The following is a 22,830-nucleotide window of genomic DNA, read 5'->3' as shown; positions in this document are numbered from 1 at the left end:
AGGACGGCGGACCCATAAGATGATGACACCGTGGTTTCCCTGCACCTTTTTAATGTTTGGATACATGAACACTCAGAGTGTGTTACAGCTGCCACTGTGTTGAGCACAGGCCCACGCTGCGTGGACAAGCAGCCTGGGAGCAACAGGCTGTGCCACGGTCCAGGCCTGCAGCTGGCTCCGCCGTCTGGTGTCTAAGTGCACCTTGTGATGCCCACACAACAATGGAATCTGCTAAGGACGCGTCTCTTGGAATGGATTATATTGTTAAGTGACGCACGACTGTATATGGAAAATCCGAAGGAATCCACAACAAAACCATAAGAGCTAATAAACTAGTTCGGCAGACCTGCAGGATACAAGGTCAATACACAAAATCCCTTGCATTTTCATACACAAACACGGAACATTCTCAAAAGAAAACAAACAAAACAATTCCACTAAGTACAATAGCACCAAAAAGAATAAGACACTTTGGAATAAACTTTATAAAAAAGGGTAAAATTTTTCTATGTTCTGGAAGTACTAGAAGGAAAAGATAAAAAAGGAAAAAACTCAGTCTGAAAACTACAAAATATGGTTGAAACAAATTAAAGAAGATTTAAATAAATAGGAAGACACCCTAAAGTCAGGGACTAGACAACGTAATATTGTTAAGATGATAATACTGCCCAGTGTTCTACAAACTCATGCAATCCCTATCAAAATTTCAAATGGTTTTTATTTTTGAAGAAACTGACATATTGATCCTAAAACTGATATGGAATTGCAAGAGATCCTGGGTCTTGAAATAGAACAAAGTTGAGGGACCCACACTTCTCAATTCAAAACTTAGTATAAAGCTACAACAATCAAAACAGGAAGGTGGATGGTACAGACATGGGAAGGACGTAGATCAATGGAATAGAATTGAGAGTCCAGAAATAAACCGAGCATCTGTGGCCAACTGATTATTTTTATTTTTGGAGATGGTGTCTTGCTCTGTTGCTCAGGCTGGAGTGCAGTGGTATGATGTCAGCTCACTGCAACCTCCATCTCCTGGGTTCAAGTAATTCTCCTGCCTCAGCCTCCCAAGTAGCTGGAACTACAGGTGCCCGCCAACAGGCCTGACTAATTTTTGTATTTTTAGTAGAGATGGGGTTTCACCATGTTGGCCAGACTGGTCTCAACTCCCGATGTCAAGTGATCCGCCCGACTCGGCCTCCCAAAGTTCTGGGATTACAGGCATGAGCCACCACACCCAGCTGCCAACTGATTTTTAGAGTGCTAAGTCCACTTGATAGGGAGATTATCTCTTCCACAAATGGTGTTATGACAACTGGATATCCACATGCAAAAGAATGAGGTTGTAGCCCAACCTCACACCATATACAAACATCAGCTCGAAATGGATTAAAGACCTAGACATAAGTGCTAAAACTATAAAACTCTTAGAAGAAAACTTAGGCATAAATCTTTGACCTTTGATTAGGCAATGATATCTTAAATATGATATAAAATACATAGGCAACAAAAGAAAAATGGATAAATTGAACTTTATCAAAATTAAAACCTTTGGGACTTTAAAGGATACCATTAAAAAAATGAAAAGATAACTTATAGTATGGAAGAAAATATTTGCAAGTCAGGTGTCTGATGAGGACTCAGAATAGAGAATATACAACCAACTCCTACAACTCAGCAACAGAAGACAATGCAATTAGGCAAATGACTTAAACAGATATTTCTCTAAAGAAGATACACAAATGGACAACACGCAGGAAAAGGTGCTCAACATCCTCAGTCATCCGAAAAATGCAAAACCACAGTGAGATACCACTTCACACCTACTAGGGTGGCTATTATGTATAAAAATAAAAAAAGAAAGAAAATAAGTGTTAGTGAACACGTAGAGAAACTGGAACCTTTGTACAAGGCTGGACGGAATGTAAAATGGTTCAGCTGCTGTGGCAAAGAATCTAGCAGTTTCTGAAAAGTTAAACATGGAGTTACCATTTGACCCTGCATTTCCACTCCTAATTGTAAACTCAAGGGAACCAAAAACATACGTCTACACCAGACCACACAGGAACATGTACTTGGATTCTCAGAGCAATGTTACTGACAATAGCTAAAAAGTAGAAACAACCAATGTTCATCAACTGATGAATGAAGAAACAAAATGTGGAATATTATTCAGCCTTAAAACACATACAAAGGAATATTATTCAGCCTTAAAACACAAAGTTCTGATCCACGCTACAACATAAACGAACCTTTAAAAAATTATGCTACATGAAAAAACTCAGACACAAAATGCCATACGTTGCATGATTCCATTTATATGACATGTCCAGAACAGACAAATCTATAGAGAAAGAAAACAGATCAGTGGTTTCCAGAGGCTAGAGGGAATGGGGAATGGGGGCCACGGGGTAAAGGGATAACGAGTTTCTTTCTTTCTTGAGACAGGGTGTTACTGTATTGCCCAGGCTGGAGTACAGTGGCACAATTTTGGCTCACTGCAGCCCTGACCTCCCAGGCCTCCAGCTCCTAGCCTCAAGTGATCCACCCACCTCAGCCTCCCAAAGTGCTGTGATAACGGGGTGAGCCACTGTGCCTGGCCAAGGTGGTATGGTAAGAATATTCTGGAATTAGATGGTGGTAATGGAATGGTTGTACAACAGTGTCAATATACTAAAAAGCACTAAATTGTATACTTTGAAATGGTTAAGTTGAAATGGTAAATTTCAAGTTACCTTTCTGGGACGCAGACTTATCTATCTCTGCCCTTGTGACACTATCTTATCATCACAAATTCCCATTTAAGCCAGGGCCAAGTGGTTTTGGTTGCTTGTAATTTAAGGGTCTAAACTGTCAAGACAACTGACCCAAAGACATCAGACTTGCTACACCAGAGTCTGAACCCTCCAAAATCAAACATGTGAGACGACCAAGTCACTGAGGAGATCGAAGCAGGGGAGTGCCTGCACCCTCGTCCTGTGGGGTCACCACTCACGGGCTACAGCGTGTTTCTCTGGGGTGTGCCCACCCGTCCTGACTTTGCACTGGAACCTCCACCCGGACACAGCTTCCAATGTTCAGCAAAAGGTTCGTGCACCCAACCTTCTCATTCATTCCCTGAAAAAAACATCTTTTAACCTTTGAGACTAGGTCAACTCACATCAGTATTTTGACTTTTAATTCAACATCTTCATATCAAACAGTATCTTACAAATGCCACGGAAATGAAGTAGCTGAATGCTGAAGCTTTGTGGAAAGACATCACCCAAAGGATCACCAACAACTTCAAAGGCCAAGTGCTTTGTCAGAATCACAAAGCACCCAGCTACTTAAAATAAGAAGTCTTTCAACACCAACTTGAAATAATCATCCTGACATAAAGCTTCCCATATGCCACTGTTGTATGAGTGCATAACTTAGTAAAATAAAACATGAATAGCAATGCAAAGAATTGTCTCCTGACAATTTCAGAGAGAAAAGGAGGTCTTGAAGTGTTTATTTTTAAACAGTGATTTTAAAAGTGCAAAGTCAATCACTTTAGGCAAGAAAATATGTATCTTCTAGAATGAAACTGGCCTGGAATTTACAGATATTATTTTCTCACTTAGAAATGATCCATCATCCATCTATGCATATAGCTTCAACTGCTTCCACTTAATTTCATCTTCTGACCACCGGATATGTTACTGGTGAACAATCACCATTAAAACTTTCGTTAGGTTAAAGGAAAGAAAAAGCAAAAATAAAATAAAGACAGAATTTTAAAAAAGATTAAAAATGTTGGTTCAGTAAAATTCAGAGAAAAACAGGAAATACTAGGGACAGCCTGCTTCTTGTAAGGCATAACAGCATCACGCATCCTCCCCATTATCATCCTCGTCAGAGCTGTACGGTGTTACAATCAATAACCCTAAGCGACACCGTGTTACCACCCAGTCTGCAGTTCACACTGGAGTCCACTCTTGTACATCCTATGAGTTGGAGCCAAGGTGGAATGAGCTGCGCCCACCATCACAGCATCGTCACACAGGGTGGTTTCACCGTCCTACAGAAGTCAAGTGTCCTAGAGAAGTCCACAGTGTCCTAGGGAAGTCAACTGTCAGACAGTGAAACCCCGTCTGGGCTCCACCTATTCCTCCCAGGCCCCGGTAATCACTCATCTTTTTAGGGCCTCCACGGTTTTGCTTTCCCACAGTGTTACAAAGTTGGAATCACAGTGTGTAGCCTTTTCAGAGTGGCTTCTTTCACTTGGTAATAAGCGTTTATGGTTCCTTCGTGTTTTTTCATGGCTTGATAGTTCATTTCTTTTGGGGCCTGAATAATTTCCCGTTGTCTGGAAGTACCACCATTTCCTGATTCATTTGCTTGCTCAAGGACATCTTCATTGCTTCCAAGTGCTGGCAGTTATGAATAAAGCTGCTGTTAACAGTCATGTGCAGGTTTACTGAAGTTTTCCATTTATTTGGATAAATGTCAAGGTGCAAAACTGCTGGATCATACAGGTAAAGAGTATGTTTAGGCTGTGGAAGAAACGCAGCGATGAGAGCCCCTGTTCCACCAGCATCTGGTGCTGCCAGCGTGCTGGGTTTTGTCCACTCTAGAAGGTGTGCGGTGGTGTCTCACTCTCTTAATTTGCATTTCCCTGATGACATATGATGTGAAACATCTTTTCATATGATAATTTGCCATCTACATATTTTCCTTGGTAACGTCCACATCTTTGGCCCATTTTCTTACTAACTTTTAAGAATTCTTTGAACATTTTGAATAACAGTCCGTTGTCAAATACGTGTTTTGAAAATATTTTCTCTAAGTCTGTGGCTTGTCTTTTCCTTCTCTTGACAAGTGTCTTTCACAGAGCAGAAGGTTTTAATGTTAACGATGTCCAAGTTATCCACTGACGAATTCTTTCGCTCATTGATCAAGCCTTTGGTGTTGCATCTAAAAAGTCACTGCTGAACCCAAGGCCACCTAGACTGCCTCCTATGTTATCTTCTAGGAGTTTTATGGTTTTGCATTTAACACTTAGGTCTAAGATCCATTTTTAATAAGATATTTTTATGACAGGTTTAAGGTATGTGTCTCTATTTTTATGCATGTGGATGTCCAGTTTGTTCCAGCACTATTGTGCTGGGTGTTTTAAATTGCAAATTCCCCTTGTTCTTTCCTGATATATAGGGAAGCAGTTGACTTCTGTATATTGACCTTGTAAAGCACAACTTACTATAAACCTTTATTAGTTCCAGAAGTCTTTTTTGTTGCTTCTTTGAGATTTTCATAACTGCTTTTTCTTTAAAAACTTTGTTCAGTGGATTGAAAAAGCAAGACAATTTCTAACAGGCACAATGGGTAATGTATTAGCTTTCTAGGGCTGCCACTACAGAGTCCCACAGACTGGGTGAATTAAACAACAGACATTTGTTCTCTCACAGTCCTGAAGGCTGGAAGTCCAAGATCATGGTCTCAGCAGGGCTGGTTTCTGTCCTCGGCTTGCAGATGCTGCTTCCTCTGTTGTCACAGGGTCAAGCCTCTGTATGTACGTGTGTTCTGATCTTTTCTTCGAATGTGGACACCAGTGATACCGGATTAGGGCGCACCCTGACGGCTCCATTTACCCTTAATCACCTTTAGAAGCCCATCTCCAAATACAAACACATTCGGAAGTGCTGGGGGTTAGTTAGGACTTCAACAAGAATTTGCTGGTGGCGGCTGTGGTGGGGGCAACCTAGCCTGTAACAGGTCTATTCTTTAAAAGGTAAAACTAAGCCCAACAGCAGTCATTTACTCCTTCGTCAGAACTTATCCTACTATACCAGGAGCTTGGACCATTTGAAACGTTGAGCCATCTGGGAAAAAATGCAGAAAGGGAATACGGAAAACATAGATTTGTCCCACAGGAAGAGTGTGCCTGGCGTAACCCTGTTATCTAGAAGACGTGAAGGAAACTTTCCTTCTCACTTGTCTTCTATCCTGGACCAGAATGGTGTCCATGGCACCCGTCACATCCCAGGTCAGACACACTTCTGAGCTGGCCTGGAAATGGAATCGCCATGTGGAACATTACGTCTGAGGTAAAATGGGTTCACAGTGAATGGAGGTCTGAGCTGTGGGGCTGGAAGCTGATCTGTGGGATGATGGGGGCTGCCTGCTGAGATCCCATTGGAGCTGTTGTAAGGTATGTGAAAACTGGAGACCGTGCCACTCTCAGGAACTCAACTGCCCAGTGAGAGACCACTGCTTAAGAGAGACGAAAGAGACCCCCAGAAACGGCACTCAGGACCCCACGTCTGGCTTTATGGACTTAGGTATTTACTGGGAGCCGAATGGACCCTCCCGGCCTCTCTCAGGCTTTGTGGACTTAGGTGTTTACTGGAAGCGAATGGAACTGCCCACATGTGCTGCACCCAGGCGGTCTATTCCCGTCTCTCCGTGGGGGCCTCTCTCAGTCTCACAGGTGAGTGGAGTGGCACTGCGGGAGCTGGAGTTGAGGGGACTCTCATGGCGGATGATCCTGTGGCCACAAGAGCTCATGTGGGCTGTCATGGGACAGACGGTGGCCTAAGACCACGGGCCAAGCTATTAGAAGCCTGTCCCTGAGTGGACACAAGGCAACGGGGCCAAGGAGGCCATGCAGGGCCGCTACAGGGACTGGGGTCACGTGTCATGGTGGAGGAGGTACCTGCTTTCCTCAGAGGACAGGAAAGCTAGGCCGAGCCCCAGTCACAGGCCAATTGCCATCTTCAGAGCACGTGAGTCAGTGACCCACCAAAAGCAGCACCCTGACCTGGCCTTCTGGGGCGTCCACAGGGGCTGTGGCGGAGCTTGTGTGAGGAGTGGCGCCTGCCCTGCCCTCCTGCTGCAGACCATCTGCAGACCATCTGCAGACAGAAGCCCAAGGCCCAGAAGACACACTCTCCAGGGCAAGTGAGGGTGACGATGGGTGGCTAACTTCCATCCCGGAGACCCCCACAGCTGCAAACAACCTCACCTGTCAAAGGCTGAACAGGCTTCTGTGTCGCCTTCTCAGAGGTCACTTTCTTGGGCGGTGTTTGGATGGCCAGCGTCCGGGGTTCCTTCTTTTCTTGGCCACTTGGAACGTTAGGAAAAAGTCTCTGCAGCACCTTCTCAACAAACACTGTACAGACAACCGATTATAAGAAAAAGAAGAAAATGAACTAGTTATGGCAGTTTATCTGGATCACACATGCCTTTTACTCCACACAAAACAAACACGTGCTGAAAGCACTAACGCAGACCCCAGCCCCTGGTCCTCCCATGCTGGGTGCTGCACGCCAGGATGCCCCCAACTCTGGCCCTAGAGGACCCCCACCATTCTGCCATTGGTGACCCTCTCCCCAGCGTGTCACCCTGCAACCAGGATGCCCCTGATATTGGCTCTAGAGGACCGACCCCCCATTCCGCCATCAGTGACCCTCTCCCCAGCACGTCACCCTGTGTCCAGGATGCCCCCCACACTGGCCCTAGAGGACCCCCCCATTCCGCCATCAGTGACCCTCTCCCCAGCACGTCACCCTGCATCCAGGATGCCCCCCACACTGGCCCTAGAGGACCCCCCCATTCCGCCATCAGTGACCCTCTCCCCAGCACGTCACCCTGCGTCCAGGATGCCCCCCACACTGGCCCTAGAGGACCCCCCATTCCGCCATCAGTGACCCTCTCCCCAGCACATCACCCTGCGACCAGGATGCCCTTAATAGTGGCCCTAGAGGACCCCCCACCATTCCGCCATCAGTGACCCTCTCTGCAGAACGTCACCCTGTGTCCAGGATGCCCCCCACACTGGCCCTAGAGGACCCCCCCATTCTGCCATCAGTGACCCTCTCCCCAGCACGTCATCCTGCAACCAGGATGCCTCCCACACTGGCCCTAGAGGACGCCCCCATTCCGCCATCAGTGACCCTCTCCCCAGCACGTCACCCTGCGTCCAGGATGCCCCCCACACTGGCCCTAGAGGACCCCCCCCATTCCGCCATCAGTGACCCTCTCCCCAGCGTGTCACCCTGCGTCCAGGTGGCTGTGCACTGCCAGCAGGTGCTGCCTCTGGCTCCAGGTCGCTCTGCTCCTCCCTGTGAGGTTCAGGTACACACGGACTGTGACCCCTGTCAGTGGGGGCTGTGGTCCTGGGTGCCAGCAGAAATCAGAACCCCTGACACAAGTGCCTGATGCCTCCAGGAGTAGGGAGACGCGGACCTGGCCTGATGGGGGGTGCATAGGGATCTGTCACAGATCCCCTGAGGGAGATGCTGGGGGCGGCTTCCAGGCAGGCGGGAGGCTCTGTGGCCCTACATGGCAACACTGTAGCTAAAGGCACACACCTTCCTACTTCTGGCCTCTCCGACTCACACCTGTTAGAAATCACCCTGTGAAGGCCCTGCTGTGAAGAACACTACGAGGGTTTCCACCCATCGCTCATCGGAATTCCCGTGTCCTCTGTGGATGGATCAGGAAAGCCCACACAGAGCTCAGTGGGAGCGGGACACAGCACAATCATCAACACGGGGGCCACTCACCTGAGTCTCTGCACCCCCACACCTCCCAGCGAGCGAGCGCAAAGTCTCCTTTTGCTGGGAGACGACCCCCAGCTAAGTGGAAAACATGAACTGAAACGGTGTGATCACTGAGACCCCGGGGGCTTTACGAGCCCTGGCTATGAGAGGGTCCCCACATGCTGTTTCCTGAATATGATGTAAAAGCACCATGAGCACAAGACACCTCGAAAGCCTGGCTCCTGCAGAGCCGGCCGTGGTGAGCGGGTCCCACCCCTGCAGAAAGGCCTCGCCTCAAGCAGCACCCACCCACAGGGGACACCTCAGCTCTCAGGGAGCGACAGGCAGCCAGCAAAATGCTTTAAAAATGCACTGCAGTGCTCCCAGGTATGTTTAAAAGAAGGTTCCAAGACTTCAGATAAAAATCAAACGGTCACATTTCCTTTAAATGTCAAAGAAGAAAATGTCCTACGCCAGATGACAGAGCTGGTGACAAGCAGAGGAGACAGCAGGCAGAGAAGATGCACTTTACCTACAAATCATCGATGAGCCGACATCTTCACAAACCAGAATAGATTCTGAGATAAAACCGTAACCAGCCACCTGGTTCTGCACGCAGGGACAGGGCGTTCGGAGCTGAAGCCTTGCTGGGCCCAGGGCAGCCAATGGCAACACGTGGCTGAATTCCCCTCCCCAGGCCCGGCTGTTTGCGAGTGTCTGGAGCAAAGAAAACACTATGGAGAAATCCTCCCACCTGCTGCCCCCGAGACGGTCAGAGCCAGGCAATGCTGCGAACACCTGAGGCTGAGCAGGAACAAGACAGTCCCGGAGGGCAGCCAGGGCAGGCCCTGAGGAGACAGCTGCACCCAGCCGAGCATCGGATGACAGAGTTCGCTGAAGGAAGGCAGCTGATCCCAGGAAACACACAGCGCACACCAGCGTACGGATGGGAATGCACTGAGCCTGGCCCCAGGTCACGGTCTTTCAAGGCTTCCTGAGGCAGGATTTCTGAGCTACAAGCAACATAAGAAGAATGTGCCTAAAAGAAGAAAGTTAGGGGCATTTTCACTGAGTTCCATCCAGTGCCTGAAATAAGGTACATTTACAGCCTAATTAACAGTGGCTCTCCACCAACACTGTTACATTTCATATTTGAAATGAACATCTCTGATATAGGTGTATCGCCTCTGTCATAAAAATTCTAAAATGGAAGTAGAGGCCAGGAACAGTCTAAAGACAGCTGGCTGTAAGTTCACAGAGTGACAGCTGGTGGGGGGTTTTCAGGGGTAAGTAAGAAGCCACCCTGGGAGTCACAAGCTCCGCCTTCTCAACAAGGCAGTCTTCTTGGAAGAGATTTACGTGATCCCAGCCTCACGACCTGAATGCCAGGAATCAATCCGTTAGCTCAGGGTGCAGGGCCCACAGAGTCCCAAGGCCTCTGGTTCTGCAGCCTCTGGGATTGATTCAGGAGGGGCGGTTCCCAGGGCTATGCCAACCTGGGGGTCCGGGCCACCTGCCGAGGTGCCGACACCCTCCTAAGGAGCTTCCCCGAAGACCACCTAGGCAGGTCCTGGACTTACCTCCCACAGGGAGCCCAGGGCCTGGGGCTACTGCCGGGCTGAGCCTGACCCTCAGGGCTTTGCCACACGGAAGCCCCAGGCCGGACGAGGCTCAGGGAGGCTGTTTCCACAGCGAGAACTTGGGTTTCTGCCCCACCCCGGCCCTGGCTGTGTGAACCCTCATCCAGCAGGCTCCGATCTGGCCCCATCCGCCCTCAGCGCCTCGCTTCCTCCCATTTTCGTCATCCTCCACAGTTGTGACATTTCTTGGGGCAGTTACTCTCTGGAATTGTTGTAACTTGGAGCCAATGTTCTCAGGGTGACACTGAGGTCGTTCACCTCTGCAGAGCTGCAGATGGGTGCTGGCGCTCACACCCTGCTGGGATGCTTCCTTCCATGGACACCACCCTGATCGCCTGTAGGCGCTGTGAGGTCTCCTGGGTTTCAACCCGCCAAGTGACTCTCTTCCCTTCATAACGAACACACATTGTGGAGGACAGGCTGCGGGACGAGGTCCTTTTCCTTCTCAATCTCGCCCGCTAACGTGGCATCTGCCTGGAGTCCTGGCAGCAGCAGACGTGGCTGTGGGCTCCTCGTCGGCGTTCTTTCTTCATGCCTTCCATGTTTATCACGTGGAATTCTATAGGGAAGAACTCCCCACACTTGCACATTTATTGAATTGTTATCTTTGTGTTATTCAATACTTTAAGGACTCGTAGATTTATTTATTTATTCCAAGGGCCACCACCCTGTACTGCCCACATGTACTCTCTTGCTCAAAGAGTCCTGGCCCTGGCCACAGAGTCCACCAAAGTGTGGACCCAGAGCCCTCCAGCGTGGACCCGGCGCCCTCTGGCCTGCCTGTGCAATGTGGACTCAGCACCCTCCAGCGTGGACTCAGCACTCTCCAGCGTGGACTGAGCATCCTCCAGTGTGGACTCAGCACTCTCTGACCCACCTGCCACAACGTGGACCCAGCGCCCTCTGGCTGCCCGGCCCTCCCATGAGCACACAAGGCCCCACGAGTTACCTCAGACTCACCTTGTATTTCCTCCTCCAGGGCCTGGAACCAGCCCCTTCTCCAATGAGCCCAACATTTAGAAAGCAGGACAGGGCCCGAGTGGGCACCTTGCTCCTCCTGTCTTCTGAACACAAAATTGAATCATGCCAGTCCTTGAAAATCACCAACTACTCTGCACAAATGAAGCTCTGGAGGGAGAGGAATGTCCTGGGCACCCTCAGAGACAAGTGAAACGTCCGAGAGATAAATGCAGGCCACACAGACAAAACGGTCGGCAGGACGCTGAGGTGCCTGCGAGGAAGGACAGGGACGTGCACCCGCGCCACGCCAGCGTCACCCCTCGAGGAAGGACAGGGACGTGCACCTGTGCCACGCCAGCGTCACCCCTCAAGGAAGGACAGGGACGTGCACCCGCGCCACGCCAGCGTCACCCCTCGAGGAAGGACAAGGATGTGCACCCGCGCCAGCTTCACCCGGGACACACAGGACCACAGCTGAATCTGGGATGATAGACCAGGATACCAGGAATAGCTGCAGCTACTTAAGAATGCAGGAAAACATGGTACTTAAAAATCTTCAGCAAATAACACAATTAGGGTATAGAAATTTAGTCCTTAAAGTTTTCACATGACCATGCTATTCACGACGGTCAACACATAGTCCTACAGTTGACATTCCATCCATGGGAAAGACAATGCTCCTTTTCAAATTCAAACCTGAGCACAGTCATCAAAAAAAACTAAAGCAAGAAGAAAAACTTTCAGTATTCTAAAATGGTTTAAATGTTTCGTGAACCCCAGTGGCCGTAGGGATGCCATCCTGCACGGTGTTCTAAAATCTCACGAAGGAAAACATCTTTCCTGGCGGTCCGCACACTCCTGGAGCCACCATGGCTGCTCCATCGCTGGAGCAGGCCCGAAGCCACTCCGACCCCTGCTACTTCTTGCAAACCTTGTTACAGAAAAGATGAGCCCGCCCCACACAGGGCTTCACTGACAGGAGTTACAGCATGACTTCAGTATTAAATATCAGCAAAGGCTGGTTCTGTGTCATATTATCCATGACCCATGTATTATTCACAGGGCATCCTGTAAACAGGCACAAAAACAGATGATCTCAAATAGATGTCAAAATGGATATCTCATTATAAAGCAGGAGTTTTTGTCTTCAACAAGAATTTTAATAAATCTTAACCCAGTTTAATACAAATATCCAGGTATCTAAAAATAACTTTGCTGACAAATATATACCTCTAAATACTTATAGTTGCTAAAATATAAATCATAAAGTACTTTTAAAAAATATAATTTTAACATTTAAAAATCATTTTAAAAGAGCAAAGTTTAAAAAGCAAAATTAAATATTAATAATTACTTTCCACCAATTAAATATTAATAGTCACTTCTACCAACTAACATATGGCAGATTCATAAACGAGTTTCACTTCCTCCCAGCTCTGGAGAAGGCTGGGTGGAGGTGGGGCCTGAGAGAGACCCCACGTTTAGCGTGGTCATGGCACCACTCGGGCTTAGCGTGGCCATGGCGCCACCTGGGTTTAGCGTGGCCATGGCACCACTCGGGTTTAGTGTGGCCACGGTGCCACTGGGGTTTAGTGTCTGAGCTGACAGGTGCTGTGTATGTGGACCCCACGGCCCCCAAACACCTGGCCAGGCACTCAGGGCTTCACCACCAGTGCTCATGCGGTTTATTCACACAGAAATAATTGGCTGTTTTAGACCAAAACCATATTGCGTGGCACTGACGCCCTTCCTGGGTCTCAGAACCATCAAAGAAATGGCACGAGAGCCCCATGAACTGCTGGTGGTTTCCTGCAGACGTGTACGCAGTTCTGCAAACACAGTCTTCCAACGGGCCAGCTCTACCTGGTGACTGATACTAAAAGCCGAACATAAATGATGATCTTTTTCCTTCCTGAATAATAGTGAAGCATTTATCATTTTTGCTTTGTTGAAATGCTCCTTTTTGACCTGATGTATTTTTACCTAAGTGTGTATATGTTTATGTGCTGCAGATGGAAGCTGAAAAAAATCGTAAATTAGGTAAATTAGGGGTTAAAAGCCTCTTTTCTGTTTAATTAGTAATATGTTGAAAACAAAAGAACCCACAAAAACAGAGCTGGACAAGTGGGTGCCGCAGGAGCTCCTAGGCCCTGGGTGCTGTGGGGCCTAAATCAAAGTGCTTTGTGGTCATGACTCCACGTCTGTCAGAGCCTGAAGCTGGCTCTGTTCTCCTTCCCGCACCTCATCAACGTGCTCCGCTTCCAGCAGCAAGAGCAAGTTTTAACTTGAAACTCTAGTGCCCATCAAAAAGCAATCACCGGAAAATAAAAAGGCAGAGGACTGTTTAATGCCACTCGAAAAAAATAACCTGCAGGAAAACAAATAAATTACCAAGCAGGCCAAGCAATCAGCACCGGGAGATGAGAGACACAACAGAGGCCAAGGCCACGAAAAACACCCTGTCAGAAATTAACATGCCGCAACACCCAGCAGAAATGAGTCCTCTCACAGGGGAATTCAGTTACTCTGATATAATTCTCAGAAAGGACTGCTGCCTGCACTGGCTATTTCAAGTTAAAGATGTAGCCAAATAGCAATAAAATCTTTCAGTAAAGTGTTCTTTGGAAATTAGATACTTAGGAAAAACTGTAAATATATGTACCTCAAAAAGAAACAAAGTCTGACCGCTGGAAGGGAACCTATTCAATTCTAAACTCTTCCTAAATGCAGTTGCTGAATTTAAAATCTAACAGTTGCATATAAAACTCTTGGTGCTGGAGGAGATTAGAAATAATGATTATTGGTGATTTTCTAAAATTTAAAACTTTTGCTATGATTCATATAAGCTGGTGTCTATTGGAAAAGCATAACTTTCAGATAATACGTGTACAGCTTATTTGCGGATATGAGGAATCACATCAGTTCAAAAGGACCTATTTCAAAATATGGATGCTCAGGAGAAGCCGTAAAACTGACAGGACCACATGCTTAAAGGAATTTAATAAACTAGAAGAGACCACAAATATTCCCGCGTAACTTTTAAAATGTGACGTTTTCATATTCCAGTGTAGGAGAAAACCATACTGACGTGGTCTGGACATGTCCCCTGCGAATCCCATGGCAACCTGTGAGCTCCAGTGCTGAAGGTGGGGTCTGCTGGCAGGTGTCTGGGGTGGGGGCAGATCCCGTGCATGGCTTGGTGCCCTCCTCGTGGTGATGAGCTCTTGGAGATCTGGCTGCTTGAAGAGGCCAGGACTTCCACCTTCTCCCACTCTCCCTCCCTTGTCAGGGGACGCTGGCTCCGCTCTGCCTTCCCAGGACTGGAAGCTTCCCGAGGAGGCCTCACCAGAAGCGGGTGCTGGCGCCATGCTCCCTGAACAGCTTGCAGAACTGTGAGCCAAGTAAACCTCTTTTCTTTATAAATTACCCAGCCTCAGGCATTCCTCGACAGCAATGCACAACAGAGTAACACTCATACAGAACAAAATCGGTTTATAACATTCCTTTTTAGTTTCCACTTAATAGACTTATAAACGGAAAAGTGAATTAGATTTTGAAACAAGAGTTGGCAGGCTTTTAACATCATATTTAAATGAAAAACTTCTACTGAAAACAAGACCGGAAATTCATTAGTAGACATTTCCACCCTGGCCGGCTTTGAGGTGCTTGCTTGCTGCCTCCTTCACCTGTCATATTACAGCAATCGCCCAAAACACTTCCACTAAAACCACAAAACACACACACCACATTATTTCATCAGCGTAGAGAAATATCAAAATTCTACTTTCTCAGTGAACAGCAGCTGTAGCTGATCTCTTCTTCCTCCTACATCTGCCTATCTCATTTCAACAAGTGTTTGAAATTTAACATTTTTTAGGGTTACTGTATGTCTTGAAAATCCGATAGTTTGAATTTTCTTTTTCAGTAAAAACTATGTTTAAATGCCGTATGAAAATATGCAGACCCAGCCACAGCTTTCTTTAAAATGAAAATCGCTGTGGGATTTTTCTTTTTTCATTTTTATTCCTATAATGCGATAAGGTATATAGCCTTGGACCATAATCTGAAAATAAAGGAATGGCTGATAATAGGATTATAGACCTTCACAAGAAAGAAAAGTTCAGTATGTTAATTCAGTGAGTGGCAGATTCTTAAGGAGCTTCGTAACAGAATGACAAATGGAAAAATAATTGGCTAATATTGAAGCAGAAGTGGGCAAGCTTTCTGAAATATCAACAGAAAACAAGTGCTCAACATCAAACCAGAAACAATTCTCAAATGGGACATCATCAGAACTTCACACCATGACCAATCTGACGTGGGATCCTCACATAGGAGAGGAAAATACACCAAATAATCATTAGATGAACACAGCTCGCTTCTCCTACAGGGCAGTGATGATCCCTGTCCAGCTCTGCAAAGAGCCCCATACAAGTGGCAAGAATGAAAGTTGGCCCAACAGAGTCACCAGGTACCCAACCAGGCTGATGCCACGCTGTAAGAAGGAAAAGGGGCATCTTTCCAATGGAAACAAATCCAAATCGGCACCTTCAGCTCAGAGATTCCAAGGGAGATGCGGGCGTCACAGGTAAGTTGTAAGGTATGGCTGGGAGCTGCGCACACCACATAGGCAAACACCCAGACATGCATGTACACACATGCTGCACACAGACACGTGTATGCAGGCATGACACACACGGGTGCACACACATACACACACACAGGGACACAGGCAAACACCCAGACATGTACACACACACCACACACAGACACGGGTACACAGGCACAGTACACACAGGCACACGCACATACACACAGACACACAAACACCCAGACAATGCATGTACACACATGCTGCACACAGACACGTGTATGCAGGCATGACACACACGGGTGCACACACATACACACACACAGGAACACAGGCAAACACCCAGACACGCATATACACATACGCCTCACGCAGACACATGTACGCAGGCACAGCACACACAGGCACACGCACATACACACAGACACACAAACACCCAGACAATGCATGTACACACATGCCCCACGCAGACACATGTACACAGGCATAGCACACACAGACACATGCACATACACACAGACACACAGGCAAACACCCAGACACACATGTACACACATGCCCCATGCAGACACATGTACATAGGCACAGCACACACAGGCGCATGCACATACGCATACAACGACACACATGCATGCACACATGCAAACACCCAGATACACATGTACACACATGCCACATGCAGACACGTATAAACAGGCACAGCACACACAGGTGCACACAAACATACAGATGCACACACACAGGCACACAGGTGAACACCCAGACACACAGGTACACACATACCACATGCAGACACGTGCATGCAGGGACAGCTCACACAGGTGCACACACATGCACACATACATAGGCACACACAGGTAAACACCCACATATGTACACACGCCATATGCAAACACACATATGCAGGCACAGCACACACAGGCACACACATATGCACACACAGATGAACACCCTGACACACATGTACACACATGCCACACACAGACACGTTTATACAGACACATCATACAGAGGCGCACACACATACATGCACAAGCACACACAGAGGCAAACAGAAACCCATGTACACACACACCACATGCAAAACATCATATACACCATGCAGCCACACACACACACACACACACACACTACACAGAGACATACACACCACACATGGGCACACACACAGATAACCATGTACACACACACCACATGCAAAACAACATGTACACACACCATGCAGGCACACACACACATATCACAGAGACATACACACCACACACATGCATTCACTCACACACACACACTACACAGGCATATACACACGTACAGACATGCGCACACCACAAAGGCACACATGTGCCTGCACAGATGCACACACACAGGCATATACACAGATATGCATGTACACAACATCAGACATGTACATGAACAGCGGCACACATACATGAACATTGACAATATGCACACACAAGCTCAGAGACCCACACATACATGCAGACATATGCAGAAACATGCAGAAACCCCTCCCTGACTACCAGAGCTGGAGGAATTCTGGCACCAGTGCCAGCACCGTGGACAGCGCCGCCGATTCCTGGTGTGTTAAGTTGGGGCAGGAGAAACTAGAAGAGGACAGGGAGGTGGCAAACAGGAAGTGTGACTGCTCACATCGAGGCGCTGGCAGCTCCAACTTCATCTGAGGAGTCCCAGGAAGACAGAGCCCACCCATGTGCTGCAGAACCCCCTGGCCCTGGAGGACACACCTGCAAGGGCAAGTGAGACCATCCTGTGGGCAGAAGTCACAGCAAGAATGAATTCTTATTAAAAAGCAAACAAGCATCCTGCGTTCCAGCACACGTCCCCCCAGGCTGACACCAGGCTGGGTGCCTCCCAGGAGGAGGCCTTTGGGATGGGGCTCTGTGTCCTTCTCTACAGAAGGCCTAGCCAGGCCAGCAAGGCCATGCCAATAGCATGGAGCCCTTGGAGCTCTCTCCTCGACATGAGCGGCTGGCACTGCTGAACCACCTACATGGGAAGCTGTAGAACAAGGAGTCAAAGGACTGGCAGTGGGGTACAGTGAGCCGAATGGAGGGGACACTGTGGGGCAGGGACTGCTTAAATCCCCTGCACATCCCCTCACCACACACACGGCAGCAGGCGGTGAAGACGGGAGAGGGGAAGCAGCAGGACCACCTGGCACTCCTCTGCCTGCTCAGGGCCCAGGACGGGGCTCCTGCCCCCATAAGGCTGTGGTCCTCACCCCAGCAGCCAAGGATCACCTCCACCCAGTAAGTCCCACACAAGCTTTGCCTCCTCTAGAAACATCCCTGAAGCACATACGGAGTTGGGGAGAGGACCAGAGCCACACCCCACACAATGACCAATGACCAGGGAGGAGGCTCCGCAAGCACAACACCACCACACCCAGGGAGCAGTGACACAGTCAGCGTCTCCAGAAGGGAGCAAGGTCCTGCATGGCTCTGCTCACCAACACAAGAGGCCCAGAAAGGCACCGGGGGCCGTCCAGGGAGGAGGAAGCAGCAAGGCTCAATCTGCCAACGCTGGGCGCAGTCACTCCTTGCAGGAGTTACCTGGGCAGCTCCTAGGGCCCTCACCCACCGCAGCAGGCCCCTTCCTCAAGGAGCATGCTGCCCCTGGGGGATCTGTGACACTTGGGACTTCCCTAGTCCACTGCAGCCCCACTTCAGGCTCCCTGACCGCTGGCTCCCCTTCAGGCCAGAAACAGTCCGACTGGAGCTAGCACTTCATTACAGGTCAGGTATCATTCAATCTCCCTGGGTAGAACCGCGGCCACGGCGCCCTTCCCCTTCCTGGGACCCTCTTCAATGAGGAGAGCCATTCATGGTCGGAGCTGCACAGCACCTTTCAGGGGCTTGCAAAGCTAGTGCTGTAAGTACACTAGCATAACATAGAGCACATCTGACAAAGTTTCACTCAAGTAGTGCTGCTTCAAAGGCAACACATTCTTCCTATTAATCCTGAAGAGCTCTGCTACATGTAGTTACAGGGAAACTGTTGCATTAGCGGTTACATTGCCTAGCAGAACTATCTAATTCCAGGAATAAAAAATGCTTAGAATCACTGCTTCGGCCTGATGCTACCCTTCCGACATCATGTATCCTGGTCTGTGCCAGAGCCAGGCAGGGGAAAGCACAGGCCCCTGAACATGTCCTCTCAGCAACCACTGTCCTGACCCCTTTGAGGCACAGCCTCAAAGCAAAGCAGAGCTTCACTTAGCTCAGGGAGGGAGGGATGCCATGCCTGATTCCCTGCTGCAGCCAGGGACTGAGGGGCTCTGCCATGCTCAGCAGACACTCAGCCAACACCTAGTGGTGAATAAACGATGCCAAGTCAGAGTTCTTTGTGGGGGCCGGTCCAGGAGAGGCACACCTGCACCTTGTGGCACCTGCTTCCTCTCCCACCATAAACAATGGTGTCCAACCCCCACCTGCAACTACCCCACGACCATGAGCTGAACCATGGGAAAAGAAACATCGCGGAAGAGGGACACACCAAGCCCCGTCCCCTCCTCCTGATACACATTCCCCTAACTTCACACACAGAAAACTAGCATTTTGTTTTCCACCTACATTTTATACTTTTGGGATTTATTGACCCATCCTTCCAACCACAATGTCCTTAAGCAACCTTAATGTACTTGACCATTCTGTCACATATCCAACAGGAAAAGAAAGCCATTTCAAGGCAAGATGATTAGTGAATGACTAAAACAATTAACAACTCTCATTCACTTTAATTTAGTGAGTGGAGAAAGGGTTTTTTTTTTTTTTTTTTTAAAGTTGATTAGGTACATTACAGATGACATCATAATTTCTTGCAATAAAGAAGGGCATTTATTTCAGGCTTAGAAGAGTTACAAACACTTGAAGGAATGTAAGAGAAGACTGTGCTACAGTTTAAAACGAGGAGAAAGCACGCAGCAGCAAGAAGCCCCCCCACGGCGAAGGCAGGGACAGCTTTGCAGGCAGCTAGCTGTCCTGTCTGCTCCTAAGAGCCTCGACACCCAGTTAACACCCTGCCAGCCCTACTTGCAGGACAGGGTCAGGAACAAGGTGGTTCTGGTACTCATTAACCCACATGAATGTCCATTCTGGAGCCTACCATCTGATTGCTTAAAAACTGGTAAGTCATTTTAACCTGTGAGCTGAGCAGGCGACAACGCGCGAGCCCTAAAGGACGAGGGGGAGTTCAAGTGCACCGCTTCCTACAAACGAGTTGAGACCACGTTTTTCTCCATGTTCTGCCTCACTGAGAAAAAATTTTCTTATGCAATTGTTTTATAACTATAGTTGCCACTGTCTTTTTATTTCAAAGGGAAAAACATGATTATCAATTTTAAACACAGGGAAGGAAAAATTCATCAGGCCCGAATTAATCCGAGTAGCACGAGATTCATGTCAAAAACCGCCACTCTTTCCATTACACTGATGATTACGGGTGAAGGCAGTGAGCTGGGGTGTAGAGGAAGCAGAAGCACGCTTGTTTTCGACCACCTCGGTTCTGAGGCCAGGCCAGATAACCAGCTCCATTTACCTGCTGCCGTCGTCGGTACTGATTTATACCATCACAGAAGTTCACAAGCACTGGGATGCGCCCCACAGCTCGGGTCCACGGAAGGTACACACCGCGACCTCCGTCTCTCAGGTGAGCCCCGAGGAGCCAGGGGCAGCCCGCCCCGGAGCCCTGGGCGGGGACCCCTCTGAAGAGCTGAGCGCCCCCACCCACTCACGGAGACGCGCTCTGCTGAGAACACGCACCCTGGCCGGGCTCGCCCCGCCCCGGGCCGCAGGCACCAGGTGCGGCCTGGCAGGGTGAGCCTGTCCGCACTCCCGGCCCGGCCAGCAGCCCTGCAGGCACCAACACGGGCGAGGGCTGGGCCGCGGCCCGCGGTCGGGGTCTGGGTGGAGCGGGGGATGGGCAGGCACCGGGGTGGAGGTGGGGAGGCGGTGGGGGCCTGGGGAGGGGCCCGGAGAGAGGCCGGGGTCGGGGTCCCGAGTCAATACCGCGCTCTGCGCCGAGAGCTGGGTCTGCGGTCTGGGCAGGAGGCCTCCGCGCCGCCCCGCACCTACCGTGCCGCCTGTGCGCCGCCATGCGGGACCGTGGCCGCAGACCTCCGCCAACAGCGCCCGGGCCGGACCCGAGCGACGTGCGCTTCCGGGTTCGGCCCTCCCGGGCCCGCCCACAACAGCAGGAATGCCCAATCCGGATAGGGGACCCTGGCACGGGCTGTCAGTCAACAGACCACGGCCGTGGATTGGCTGATACCGAGTCTGTGGGCGTGTCTCGAGACTCCAGTCCCGCCTCTGGGAGCCTCGCTGCGGAGCATGCGCGGAGGGAGAGCTGAGGGGGCGACGGCGCCGGCTCTCTGGGGCCTGAGGACGCTGTGGGTGGCAGAGCCCGCTCTACGCGGTGGCAGAACTCTGGGGGCGAACGCTGTGAAGGACGCTGTGCAGAAGAGGGCAACGGAGGGCTCCAGAAAAGACGCGCCCAGCCCCAGCCCCACGCGTGCACTTACGGGTCCCCAGTCCACGCATCGCCCACAGGCACCTGCGGGACACAGGGAGTGGTCAGGGCGGTGCCCCCGGCCCCGGGCACCTGCGGGACACAGGGAGCGGTCAGGGCGGTGCCCCCGGCCCCGGGCACCTGCGGGACACAGGGAGCGGTCAGGGCGGTGCCCCCGGGCACCTGCGGGACACACGGAGTGGTCAGGGTGGTGCCCCTGGCCCCCGGGCACCTGCCGGACACAGGGAGTGGTCAGTGCGGTGCCCCCAGCCCCCGGGCACATGCTGGACACAGGGAGTGGCCAGGGCAGTGGCCCCACCTCATCCCCGGCCTGCTGGACCCCTTCTTGGCTCCCTCTTCCAGCTTCCAGGGCCTCTGCCCTCCTGCTCCACCCGTTCAGGACTGTCCTCCTTGAATTCATTTCTTCCAAAACATTTCCCAAGTGTGTACGAGGTGCAGTTCCTCATGTGTGAAGTCTCAGTAGGGGACTCCAGAGAGATGGATGTTTTGGAGGAAAATGAAGCAGGCACGGTCTAACTGGAGAGTGATGGGCACAGGTGTGAGGTAGGCGAGAGAGCAAGACTGGGGTACCTAGGGAAAGAGAGCCTGCAGGAGGGAGACAATGTCCCAGGAGAATGGCCACCCGGTTTGTATTTGGGGACCAGGGGCATGACCAGGATAAGGGGAGCTCAGATCAGGAGGAAAGGAGACCGCAGGCCCAGGCAGGATCTGCAGGGAGTCTGATAACTTTGCATGTTCCAAGAAGCAGGTGGAAATTGTTACAGTATGTATAGCAGAGGGTGAAATGATCTGATGCACTTTCTTTGTTTTGGGGGTAGACAGGGTCTCACTCTGGCCCAGGCTGGGTGCAGTGGTGCCACCACAGCTCACTACAGCCTCCAGCTCCTGGCCCCCAGCAATCCTCCCACCTCAGCCTCCCTATGTGCTGGGATGACACGTGTGAGCCACTGTGTGCGGCCTGATGTACATTATGAAGAAGTCATTTAGACTTGTAGTAGGAGTAGAGTTGTGTGGGAGGCAGCCTCAGACCGGTTTTCATCCGCTGCAATGAGATGCTGACAGCTCGAATCCAAGTGGTGGCACTGGAGGTTCTGGGGGGCTAGTTGGATTCTGGATGTGTTTTAAGGTAAAGCCAGAGAGATTTTCTGATTTATCAAATCAGGCTGTGATAGAACAGGAGAAAGGTAGAATGGCTCTAAGTGTTTCATTTGGAAACTGGAAGGCTGGAGGTGCACTGAGGGGGTGGAGAGCCTTCTGGAGGCTCTTCATTGGGTGGTAGTATGCAGTTTACATGGGTCAAGTTTGAGGAGCTCATAAGCATAAGAGATCATGAAGGGAGCAGGCGTGAACAGAAAGTGGTCCCACAAACGAGCCCTGAGGGGCTCTGACCTTTGAGAGGTGGGGAGATGAGGGAGCCCCAGCTGTCACATGTGAAGGGTGGCCAGGGAGAAAAGGAAGGTCCTGAAGCCAAGTCAAGGGACAAACCATTCGTCTCCAGTGATGTGGATGGAGCAAGATGAGGATAGATGGTCAGATCTGTTAAGGGCAGGGGCCATCAGCAGTCTTGGTTACAGGAATTTTGTGG

At 49.8% G+C, this 22,830-nt stretch overlaps 1 protein-coding gene across 5 annotated transcripts in view; it reads right to left on the bottom strand.

Annotated features, from left to right (window-relative positions):
- Nucleotides 1–20,895, bottom strand: part of ERICH1 (glutamate rich 1) — a 57,624-nt gene extending 36,729 nt beyond the window's left edge. For all 5 annotated transcript variants that reach the window (XR_001817215.2, XM_017501141.2, XM_017501143.2 and 2 more), the window contains exons 1-2: nt 20,792–20,895; nt 6,989–7,135 (exon numbers count right to left, since the gene is read on the bottom strand). Coding sequence is in view for 4 of the 5 variants with exons in the window: in XM_017501141.2 (XP_017356630.1) it covers nt 6,989–7,135; nt 20,792–20,813 (169 nt within the window). In the remaining variant the exon portion in view is untranslated. The remainder of the gene's footprint in view (nt 1–6,988; nt 7,136–20,791) is intronic.
- Between the last annotated feature and the right edge of the window lie 1,935 nt (nt 20,896–22,830).

The sequence above is a fragment of the Cebus imitator genome, unplaced genomic scaffold (assembly GCF_001604975.1).
Source record: "Cebus imitator isolate Cc_AM_T3 unplaced genomic scaffold, Cebus_imitator-1.0 Scaffold279, whole genome shotgun sequence".
In the NCBI taxonomy this organism is placed as follows: domain Eukaryota; kingdom Metazoa; phylum Chordata; class Mammalia; order Primates; family Cebidae; genus Cebus; species Cebus imitator.
Note: the sequence above shows the minus strand (reverse complement) of the source record. Positions and strands in the feature narration are given on the sequence as shown.